A 12,241-nucleotide genomic window follows, 5' to 3' on the forward strand; every position below is an offset into this window, starting at 1 on the left:
TTCAAAATTTATCTTTAGGAATCACAGACGTATTTAAGTGGAATTTTCTGAAGGCAACTTTCGCCTAATGCCATCAGTCATCCTGGATATCCCATTCACATACAAAAAGGGAAAAAAGAATAAAAAATGGTGCTGGAATGGAAATACTGTTTCAAGTCTCCACATTAGCAGTCTACTTCAGCAACTGCAATGACCAAGCCTCTTGGCACTGAGGTTACCTAGGCTTCCTTGCAGAATTTGGAAATAATAAATTTAGTTTATCTTAAATGCAAGAATGACAAAATCCAAATGTATGCTTGCAGGATGCATCTATAGTGCAAAATGGGCCATCTTTCCTTCTTTACAGTCCTTTCATCAATCAAAAGCATCTTTTATCCTCCTTTAGACAATTCAACATGTCTTTTGGTTAACAGGCAGCAGAAGTCCAGGACACACATTCACTTCCTTGTTAAAGGCCCTGTGCAGATGCTGCCATTCAAAAGGCCATTTGCTGGGAGGATGCAGGCATAAATAGTATCTCCAGCTACCCCAGTTATCAGTTGTGAGAACATTTCCTATGCAGGGCTGCTAACATTCCTTGGTTACACATGAAGGAAGACAGTTCCTCCTTCTGTCTCCTTGTTTACTCCATCCTCCAGAAACTATTCTGAAGAGGCAAAGGATGTAGCTTATGCTGCTGGGAGCATCATGGCTGGAGGCTGCAGAGCCTGAGGAACAGAGCCAGCCAGCAGGGAGACGTGATGTGCCAGGCAGCTGCATAGATTACCATCTCTTTACCAACACTGATAACTAGATGTAGACACATTGTCCCCATCAGTAGATGGGAGGATATGCTATTCTCAGAGAAAAAAAAGATTGGCACAGACAGACAAATGCAGTGATCACTTGCAAAGCATAGGAATTTATCATAAAGATAATTTTCCTGGAATAATTTCATGTGAGAGAGATCGCACCCCAAAGAATTAAAACATGCACACAGAATCAGTTTGAGACTCTCCACACCTACTTCCCAATGAGAGAAATCTAAGGAATGCTGCCTCTGAACCAGATGCATCTTCAGGAGTATATTAATTCCATTACCAGAAGCTCTGACAGCTGAAGAAATCCTTCCTCTCTTGTGAATGCCTGCATTAAAAAGCTAGCCTTAAACAAGGTGTTTCAAGAGCTTGACATTTTCTCAGAACAGTGAGGTTTCTGTAACAGTATTTGCAAAAGCATGTGAGCACTGATCCCTTCCAGAACCTGCTTCTGAGCACAGGAGAGAGGACACTCCAGATGCAAAAACAAACAATTGATATTTGGATCCCCTGCCTTCTTCCCATGGTGTTCCTCCACAAGCAGAGACAGCAAAGGGCAGCATGCAGTCTGCTCCTCACTACTTTTGGTCTCACCTGCTTATGTTTTGCAAGACAGTTCATGTTTGAGATGCCCCACCAGGGATGTTTCTGAAGGGGAAAGCTCTTGTTGGGATGTGACAGGATAGGAAAGGTTGTGAACATTAAGAATCAAGTTCCTTTTTAATTTAGTAGAGGTGCTTCTACCACACAAGACAGACACAGAGGACTTCATTCCATTATGCAAATCCAAGGATTCAGAAACTGAATCAAACCTTGAAGTATGCAGAGTCAAGAAAGGAAGATTTACTGAAGATTATTACTGGTCACAGTTACAAAGGATGTCAGGTAGAATGTAGCAAGAGAAAAACATGCTTGGGGAGGCTAAAAAAGCACTAGCAGCCATGCAGAAAAGTCAGTGTGCAGCAGGACAACAGAGGAGTGGGGGAATTCACACTGCTGTATCACTTCCTCTAATGGACCTCCAGGCCACAGTTTAGTACATAATAGCTCACTTTGCTTCCTAAATGGAGCCTAAAGGCATTCCTGCTTATATCTGACATGGCTCTTCCACTGAATATCACTGTTATCAATTTAGTGTCTTGATTTAGCTCAGTGGTGCCCACCCTTGAAAACATGGCAGCCTCAGAGCCTTTCAATACCACACTTCTGCACTGAACAGAAATTCATCTTAAATCCAAAAAGCACAGATTATCATGGGTTAATCTGAAGCCATGTGGAAGCAGACAGCAGACTTATGATCTAATAGGTATGCAAGTCTACCAGTTAGCAACCTTGACAAGAGTGAACTACAAGACCCTTGGAAAAGAAAAAGGCTGTCACAGCCTCATAAAGACTGCAAACTGTTCCCAAGCCACATCTGAGCTAACATTCTTTTATCAGCAGGATTTGCCTGTGAACCACAGACCTGAGTCCTCTTGCTCCAGCTCCAAGATCAGACTTGTGAACAGTAAATAGTTTCTCCTGTCAGTCACTTGAAGAGGAAGTTACTTCCAAAAGCTGGGTTCCTGCTGCAAAGGAATCCAGTCCCCTGGGTTCTTTCACACACACCATTCCTCAAAGACTTAGATTCAGAGGGTAAAGTACACAAAGTTTTTAACAGGTCACAGAGACCTGCTCTCACCTCCCCAAAGCACAACAGCTCCGAGAACCAACTTGTCAACACCTATTAAGATGGGAACCCTGGGTTTAGAATACCAAAACCTGCCTCATGGCTCAGCAGCTCAGTCTCACCCTCAGTCACAAGTATGCCAGTCAGCTTGTCTCTGCAAGCTGAGCTGCATTTCCAAACAGCTGAATCTTTTGCATCCATCCAACAAACATACAGGCTATTGCAGAAATCATCTGGTTGCCACCTTCTTCTAATTTGCAGTCACAACCTAATCAGTCAATTTGTGCCTCCTTGCTCTCTAATAAAAAAACATTTATTTATTTATCTATTTATGTATCTAGATCCAAACTGCTAGCCCCATTATCCCAGTGGGGTATGCAGCCAGGTGGCAATATGCTCACCTGGATTACAGCTGAAATATTTTCATTTATATCGGTGTCAGAAGTCACCATGGATCCACCAAAGGGAAACAAACCACTCTTGGCCAACCTGATTGCCTTCTCCAATGGGAACACTGGTTAGATAGGGGAGGGAAGAGAAGTGGATGTTGTCTACCTTGACTTTAGCAACCCTTTTAACACTGTCTCCCATGTTATCCTCACAGGCAAATGGGAGCTGCAGGAAGGATGTGAGGATGAAGCAGTGGATTGAGGTGCCTGAATGACAGGTCTCAGAGTCCTGCTGGAAGCCTGTGGTGTCCCCTAAGGGTTAATACTGGGCACAGTACTGTTTAGTTTATTCATGAATGACTTAGATGAAGGGACAGATGCCTCCTCAGCAAGTTCAATGATGACACAAACCTGGGATGGCTGATATCCCTGCCATTCAGAAGGACCTTGACAGGAATGAGAGATGGGCAGAGAAGAACTGCCTGAAATTCAAAAAAGGCATGTGCAGGTCCTGAACCTGGGAACCTGCACCAGCACAGGCCAAGGGGCTGATCGGCTGGAATGCGACTCTGTGGAGAAACACATGGGGGTCCTGGTGGCCAAACTGCCCATGAGCCAGCAGAGTCCTTGTGGCCAAGAAGGCCCCACAATCCTGGAGTGTATTAGAAAGAGCTTTAACAGCTCTTTTACAGGTCAAGGGAGGTGACCCTGCCCCTTTGCCCAGCCCTGGTGAGGCCAAATCAGGAGCATTGTGTCCACTCCTGGACTTATCAAGACAAGAGAAACACGGAGCTCCTGGAGCAGGTCCAGTGGAGGGCTACACTGAGGATAGGGGACTGAAGAGAGGGTGTCAAGAAGATGGAGCCAGGCTCTTCCTGACAGTGCTGACCAACAAGCAATGGGTAGAAACTGGAACACAAAGTTCCACCAAAACAAGAAGAAGGACTTTACTGTCCAGGTGACTGAGCACTGGAACAAGTTGCTCAGTGAGATTTCACTATCTCCTTCCCTGGAAATATTAAAAAGCCATCTGGTCACTATCCTGAGTTATGTGTTCTAAGGGATGCTGCTTGACCAGAGGTTGGACTAGATGACTTCCAATGGTCCCTTTCAACCTTGACCATTCTGTGATATACATTTAAATGGTTCTTGCTTCTTGGATATTTATGGAAGGCTATATAACCCCCTCCTTATCTTTCCTTTTTAGCCCTGATAAAGACTCCACACTGCAGATTTTCTTAGATAAAATATTCCCCTGATCCCACTATCAAGCACTCTATGCTACTGTGCAAGTTAAAAGGCAAATTTTAAACTATTCCAGCTTATATATCTAGCTTCCTCTACACCCATATTAATATTTTGCCACCTCTGCTGTTAAGCATCTTGTATCTCATCCTAGAACAAAATTTTTTCTTACAGCCTCATGTATTGATGGCTTAATCACCTACAATCACCCAAAACCTCAGGTCTTTCTCCTCCTCCGTCATTTTATCTACTGAACTTAGTGTAATTAGTCACTAAGTGCACTTTGTACTGTTAAAGTCTCATTTCTATAGCTCCAGTCACTTTAACAGCAATCTGATTCCTTTGCAATACTTTGATTTTTCTCTGCAGTGACAAAGCTAATGTCATATCCTCAGCAAATTTATTCAGTGCACCCTTACCAGCCATTAATGTAAATAGTACTAATCAACCAGTTCCAGAACTGTTTTTTTAAAGAAGCCAAATGACCTCTTTTTTGACAGAGACCAGCTGTCAATAATGTTGTATTCTTTCCTTTTGCCAGGACTTCACCCACTCTTTACCTGATCTTGTTCTAATTCTTTAGAAATTAACTAGATTTATTGTAGTTCCAATATAGGAACTGCCTTACTAAACCACAGATATGTTAGACCTAGAGCAAATCCCTGGCTGAGCCTTTAATTAGAAATAAAACCACAAAATTCTCAAGGACAGGTACACAACCTACTGTACTCCACTGCAAATCACAATGCATTTGATCCCACTTTACATGTTTGGGGTTTTTTTTTACCTACCTTCAAAATGTATCCTATAAATTCGTGTACTGAGATTACAATAATGGACTGACAACATAATTTCCATTTCAATTTTTAACCAGTGTTTCTTTTGAACACTGGGAGGACTACTTGCATAGCATCCCATTATGAGTCCATGGAGCTTCAAAGTTAGGCCTTTTTTTTTTCCCCTTTTTTTTGGTCAGTTTGTACTTCCAGTCTACTCATTTAAATCCTCTACTTGAGGAACAGCTGCTATTTCAATCTGTTTATATGATTCCTGTAGTACTTGGTTTCAAATGCCTCCACTGCATATGTGAATTAAGACCCAGGGAATTATAATAGTATCTGTTGTTAGTTACTGACCACAGCTTTCTTTGCCAAATTAGAACAGTGTGGGGGGAGGGGGGGTCAGTTGTACAGTGTTTTCCTGCTGTTTGCTAGACTATCCTCCATATATCAATTATCAATATATTCTCCTCTATCAATTGCTGATTCCTGCATTTAGTATTTGTCTTCCACTGTATTACTGTGTATGGAAACCACACAAATATTTTTCATTTTCTCCCTCATTGCTCAAGTTAAAGCCAATATGCACACCAATCTCAAAACAAGTTTATTAAGCCAGGAACTACTGAGATGGCATGTCAGGATTTTTCCTTTCTCTAAGGATCTGTCAAGTAGATCTGGAACAGACACCACAGCTGCAAGCCACTTCTACTCTGATAGAGCCTCCTTCACCTTTGTGTTCTTATGTTAGTACCTCTATGCAAATTATACAGCTCAGTGAGTATCTACACCTTCATGCTGAGGTTAACAAGACACTCTTGACTCTTTTTAGTCTATAAAATGGTGCAGTTGAGAACAGAACACATCAGGTGTCCTGCTCCAGAAAGAACCCACCAGACCATGTGATGTTTACAATTATCACCAGAAGCATACAATCCACCAGCAGGAAACCTGCTGAAGGATTTTTGTCAACCCCCCCCAGTAAATCTCCCACCTAATACAGCCACCTTGTTTCATGTTCACATACAAAACACCTATTTTTGTTGGAATAGTGCATAATTAACACAGTGAGCTAAGAAGGTTGCACATGGATGTTGCAGAAGGGCTGATTGTGCTTCCATACCATATCATAAAAGTGTTCATATTGACTCTTTAATTAGTGAGGTGCCAAGAAGAGACATGCCTTTCAGCTTTGGGGTATACTGCAAGAACTGGAGTGGAAATCTAATGTGCGCTGCGTGAAGCCAGGACAGCTAGATCAAGCTTGACTGTGCAGCATTCAATCAAAGAATCCATCCTCAGGGAGACTTCATTCCCTGGGTTCTCATCCAAGTTCATCTCACGAACCATAATCAGCAAACTAAATCTTAACCATTTTTCTATACCGAAAATAACTTAGAATATTCCCAAGTTCAAGAAATGAGCCATTATTCCTGAATAATTCTGCTTAGAAAATACAGCAACTGTTCTTAAAGAAATCCACTTATCCTGAAAGAGAGTGATTAGAGCTTATTCCATAACAGCATCTTATAGAATTTCATGTATAAATAAGGTCTTGATGAAAGATTATGTTCAAGAGAACAAGAGAGCTGCTTGAAAAGCACTGCCATTCTGTACTACCACAACTGGTCCAATCTGATCTCCAACCAGACTTCACCAGAAGGCTATGATGAATTAGTCACTGTTACCATTGTATATATTTATTCTGATTTCAGCTAGTAATTCTAAACTGACAATATGACTCTCCTCAAGCACCACATGCCTGATGTCATGGCACACCAGATGGAGTCCACATGCATGTGGTATGATCACCAGCAGCGCTGTAAGTTCCCAGGTGCCAGCTTTTAAGTTCCAAGGAACTTCAACATGTGAAGCACAACCCAAAAGAACACTAAGGTAGTTTACTACCAAGAAAAAACTGAAGCAGAGAAACTTCTGAAGGGTCCCCGCAGCATGAAAGAAATGTGGTCCCAAAAGAACATTTGACCAACACAGTGGAAAGAAGGGTTTCAACAAAGTAGGATGCAGACACTCCCCAGGAACACTGAAAGTATGTGTCACTGTCATCATCTGTGTCAGATCACAACTAAACTAGCTTGTGCTGAATTGTAAGCTTATAAAAGGGGCAGTACACCTTTAACAGCTCTATACAAATTAAAGGGAACTGAAATGTATATGTCACACCACTGGACTTTAGGTGAGGACACCAAAATAATTCACTGGCTTGCTCATAATCATGACAAAAATCTTTGCAGTTCACAGAATCTCTTGCTTGAATACTGAAAAAAGTATTTGAGAATTCTAGGTCAGCAACTTGCAACCTGGCTGGTGGTCTTCAAGAAGACCTTGAAAGCTGAGGAAAACAAGCATATTACTAACTCAAATTTCCTGTCACTGTAAACCTTCAGAAATCTATAAATCCACAGAGGCTGAAAGACACTGCACTAGTCATTTGAGAAATAAAGGATCCAGAAATCCTAGTAGGACACGGGAAATAACATGAGCTAATGAGATGCACCTCAAACACTCTCTGAAGTTCACCATCAGCAAAACAAATAGTGATTGTAAGAGACTCAGGCAAACACTGTGGCAGTCCAAAGGAAGTATCAGGTATTCGGGTTTTAGGATGCCTCAAGCACAAGAAAAGCCATGTTATCCCCACTACCTGAGAACAGAATGGCTACAGCAGTTACAGCTCTCTGAAGTGTCCCCTAAAGCACTTACTCTGGTCGGCAAATCACCAGGTCCCCTTTGTTGGTGCCGTATGCCAGTCCCAGGCCGGGCTCGGGCAGCCAGCGAGCAGAGTTTATGCTGACGTGTCTCCTCTGGTCGGCGGGCATCGGGTACAGAACGTTGAAAACTCTCTGGAACAACAACAGGAGATTACTTGACACGACAACATGAGACAGGAGAGCCAAGAAGGCTCAAACAAATTTCCCCACAGCAGCATAGGTGGCCATAGAGATATGTCACTTCATAGGATTGCAGGCCATCACTTAATCAGCAGTGAGAGTAAGCAGCTGCTAGAAATGCACATACATGTGCCCTTAAATCTTTAATGGGCTGACTGGCACACAGCTGTGACACATCCAGCAACCCAAACTGGGTATACTGACAACAACCCATTTAGCCCAAAAATATGACACATGGAAATCATAAAAATGAAGCCATGGGAAATAGAAAAAGCAGTAATGAATCAGTTTGGCTACTTCGAATAGAGAGGGACAAGATGCTTCAGTGTACTGGGCCATTCAAGTATCAGGACTTTGGAAGGGTAGGACTGAAAACTGCATTTACAAGACCAAATCATTAAGAGAATTTCTTCAAAAATTTAGCTAGTACACTGTCATTACCGCAACTAACAGACTTTGAATCTGTATTTTCAATGGGATAAATCTAAGTGAAAGACTAGATTTTCTAGTGGGCAAGCATCCAACCTTCACAAAACATTTCCTTCAGACTCCACAAAAAAGGGATGGTGGTGAACCAGTGAGCAGAGAAGGGAATAATGTTATGCTGGAACAATAGGATGAATGTTGATCGGAATGCACATCAATCACTACTGCACTGCTGAGGTGACTTGAAGTAAATAATTAGAAGTCATTAGGATGGTACTTATCAGCTGTCTTAACAAACTGGGGCCATTTTACTCCATAGCTCTGTTGCCCACTGCATATCTTGTCTGTTTGACAATTTAACTTGAGAAGCATGAGTCAGGGAGTACTTAACTATGTGCCCTCCAATAGCTAGTACCCAGAACCTTCATCCTGAGCATTCTCTGTGCACACAAAGCAAGTCAGAGCAAAACAATATAGCTGCATTATTTCCCATCACCAGTAACAAATTTAACTGCTCCTCTGAGGAGGTCACATTAGACAAGAAAAAAGGATTTCTCTGTATGGCAGAAGCTGGCCACTCTGCCTTGGCTGTATCACTCAGCAGTTAGTGCATTCAGAGAAGCTCAGCATTTGGGCAGAAGGAACAGGTCTCTAGGGGTTTAGCTATGTCCTACCCATCTCTGTCATATCAGCCCCATTCCCCTGCCCTGCCTTGCTTGCTGAGGCAGCAGGGAGGGAAGGGCAAGGGGAGAAATAGAAGGGGGGGAATCAGCTGTACAATGGTTAACACCTGTTACCATGGAGATTAGGGTGCACTCTCAGATGGGAAGATTGGATTTGGAGGAGGAAGGAGAGGAAAGGGAGGGGTCTGCCAGAACCAGGAACATAAATTCATAAAATAAGCATTCTGAATCTCTCAAGACTGCAAAGGTCTTTCATCATATCCTTTGGCAAGTCAGAAGCAGTCAGTTTCTCTTCTACTGAGAATGACTTTGTCACATCTCAGGAAGCCACCACCTTCCTGGGCTAGCAGCAAGCTCTCCCAACTGGCAGGTCAGCTTGCACAGCTGTTCTCCCACATGCTCCATAACCAGTCACATCAAGACAGGAGACTTGCTGGCTACAGCTGAACTTTACTGCTTTTACTGCTTTGCAGTAAACAGCACCCCATGGAAAATGCTCCTCTGAGGACATGAGTCTGGTTTTGACAACCTGCAAGTGCTGGCTGAGGGCTGAATCTCAGAGACAAGATAGCTTTAAAATTCTGCATCAGAATAGTTGCTTCATCATTCCACTCCATTCAATTCCAAACAGCTTGTCACGCTGAAGAGCTCCCCTCCCCTGCTGCTTCCCACTCCCACGCTAATGGGACAACTCCATGCAGTGTTAAGGGTGATGACATCCGTGCGTGTGGTAATTAGTACATAAAAAGAGAAAGCAGCTGTACTGGCATAATCACCACTCACAGCAGTAACCAGGACCCAGCTAATCAATCTGATGCAGTCATACAGACTGTCTGTTGCAATTGCATCCATTAACAAGACCCCCTACTCTATACACAGAGTGGAAAAAAAAATTAAGTTCCTTCAACAGCAGCAGGTCCTTCTCTTTAAAGAAGGTGAGAACTCTGCCAGGAAGCATTATTTGCCATAGATCACAGCTAATTCCTTTTGGATTTTTTTTTGTCTTCTTGTTTTGATCGTTAAATCTTATAAAAAGTTACTGAGATATTTCAACCAAAGTAGCCAGCCTGAAAACAGACTGACCACACCTCTTTGCTGTGGATTGTTCAGGTTTTGTAATTCTTAACTTCTAGGAAAAATGCTCAAGTTACAACAGGAATCCTACATAAACACAACTCTCCAGCTTCTAGGTCAAGTGATTGGTGCCAACCCTCAAAATCTTAAAATTAACAATACAGATGCATAAAGCTGAAAATTCAAGAGTTTCTTTTCATTAGGGCTGGTCCACAGATTAATTGCAGGCCACATGTAACAGCCATGTTGATGGCCAAGGGTTCAGTTTAGAAACACTGTTGTAAAAGTGCAACGATTGATTTTTAAAGGTGTCCACCATACTCCCAGAGTTTCCAAATATTTTTTAATAGTGTGGCACTTTCAGTTAAAAGATATCATATTGCACCACACCTTATCAGCCCATAATCACCATCAGCAGTCACAAAAAGCTTCCATGCTCTTCACCATAACCAATGTCAGACTTGCTCTTAACATCACTATACTCCCAATTCAATAATACATGGCCACACCATTAGACATGGCAATTCAGCATTTTAGAAAGTTGACAGCTGCCTTTATGTCCAGATGCTCTTCTGAAATAGTTTTGAATGGTATGTTTCTCTAACAACAAACACTGTGAAGTCTGAGGTGAGTGAGCTTCAGAACATACCTATGGAAGCTTAAGCCCTAGCAGGTAACACAAGTATAGCATGCTGTTCTCTTCTTGCAACAACAAAAACATATAAATATCATTTCAGTACACATGGCAGGTCCTACTCCTTCCCTTTAGGGCCCCATGATCCAGCCTGAATTACACAGAGCAGTTGCTTGACCTGTAGTTACGTTTGTAGAAAACTCTGTCTCTGGTGATCTTTCCACACTCCACCAGGGATTCCAGCAGTCTCCTGTCATTTCAAGGAGTCCATCTCTCCTTGAGTTCAGGGCATGTCAGAAAAGTAAAAAACTTTTGTCTAGAAAAACCAAAACTGTCCAGGTAGCTAAACATCCACACAAAATGCAATTTGTACCAAGGGAAAGCAATAGTCAGTAAAGAAACAGGTTGGTTGCTTCCATTTTACATCCCTGTAATCATGAAGCGTGGGGAAAGATTCGGTTGATTTTTGTTTGCACTTTTCTATTTCCAAAAAATGTACTAGAAGCAACAACTTATCCCTTTGGTGCATCTTTTCCATCCTCACTCAACAGGAGTGGGCATGTACATCATGCACTGAACTCTCTAAAGCTGGTTCCACTGCCTCATAGCCACAGGAAAAGACAGCTCAAAGAAAGCAGGGCTATAATGCATGAAGATAAGGAAAAAATAGGTCCTCAAATTATTTAAACAAGCTGCATTTGGAGTGCAAAGGGCACCTCAAGCCCACTGTTGCTGCTTCCCCTCCAACATGTCATTGCTGTCACATCAGTACTGTCACAGCCACTAACTTAGGTATTTACTTATGGCAGAGTGCCAGGAGAGGCTGCCTGACAATCAACAGCCTCAAGGAATCTTTCTCAATGATCTCTTCCTCAATGTCAAGCTGACAGGCCCAGGGCACAATACATAAGCATAGAGCTAGACAGTTAATTTATACCTGCCCTGGAGAGGTAAGAAAACTTTTTGCTAGAAGTCTCTGCTACATCCTCATTATTGAGCTAGTCCTTCTGTCTTCCCCTCCCATTCTGTACTAGGGAAGCTGCTGCTTTTTAATAACAAATTAAATTCCACCTTTCCCCCCCCGTTTCTGGGATGTGCCAACACTAAAAGCTGGACAGAGCAATTGCCAGGATGCTGTCAGTCACCAAAGCAGGAGCAGGCTGCCCCAGGTCTGCGCTCCTGCTGCCAGCTGGCCACGGTGCTGCACTCGCCTGGCCAGAGCAGAGGCAGGGCATCATCTGCACAGCCACCGCTTCGCTCCAGGCCTTCCCACCTCTAAGGAGAGCAATGAAAAGCAGGGGAGTGCTGAACACCACTTGCTTGGCAGAGTGAGACCTTTCTTCTCTCTGGCACTCAAGAAAGAACAAACATGTTTTGAAGCTGGAGAAGAGAAAGTTTTGGCACAAGCCGTAGGAAAACTCAGCAGGAACTCTTGCTTTTTATCTTTTTTTAATTCAATAGAGACACTTCTGCTCTCAACTAGATGCATCCGCCTTCGAGATGCCAATAAATTTCAAGCCATTACCTTTGCTTAGGCCAAGCAGTAAGCTGCCTATTAGATCAGCCTTGATAAGGACTCCTGGGGGGGTGGGGGTGCAGCTGTTGTCTCCTTTACATGGGGAGATCTTGCCAT

At 42.8% G+C, this 12,241-nt stretch overlaps 1 protein-coding gene across 1 annotated transcript in view; it reads right to left on the bottom strand.

The window, feature by feature from the left end:
- Positions 1-12,241, bottom strand: part of AMBRA1 (autophagy and beclin 1 regulator 1) — a 126,062-nt gene that overhangs the window by 20,683 nt on the left and 93,138 nt on the right. Inside the window, exon 15 of the mRNA XM_058026874.1 lies at positions 7,604-7,743. Coding sequence (XP_057882857.1) covers positions 7,604-7,743 — 140 coding nt within the window. The remainder of the gene's footprint in view (positions 1-7,603; positions 7,744-12,241) is intronic.

This window comes from Melospiza georgiana, chromosome 6 (assembly GCF_028018845.1).
Source record: "Melospiza georgiana isolate bMelGeo1 chromosome 6, bMelGeo1.pri, whole genome shotgun sequence".
Classification (NCBI taxonomy): domain Eukaryota; kingdom Metazoa; phylum Chordata; class Aves; order Passeriformes; family Passerellidae; genus Melospiza; species Melospiza georgiana.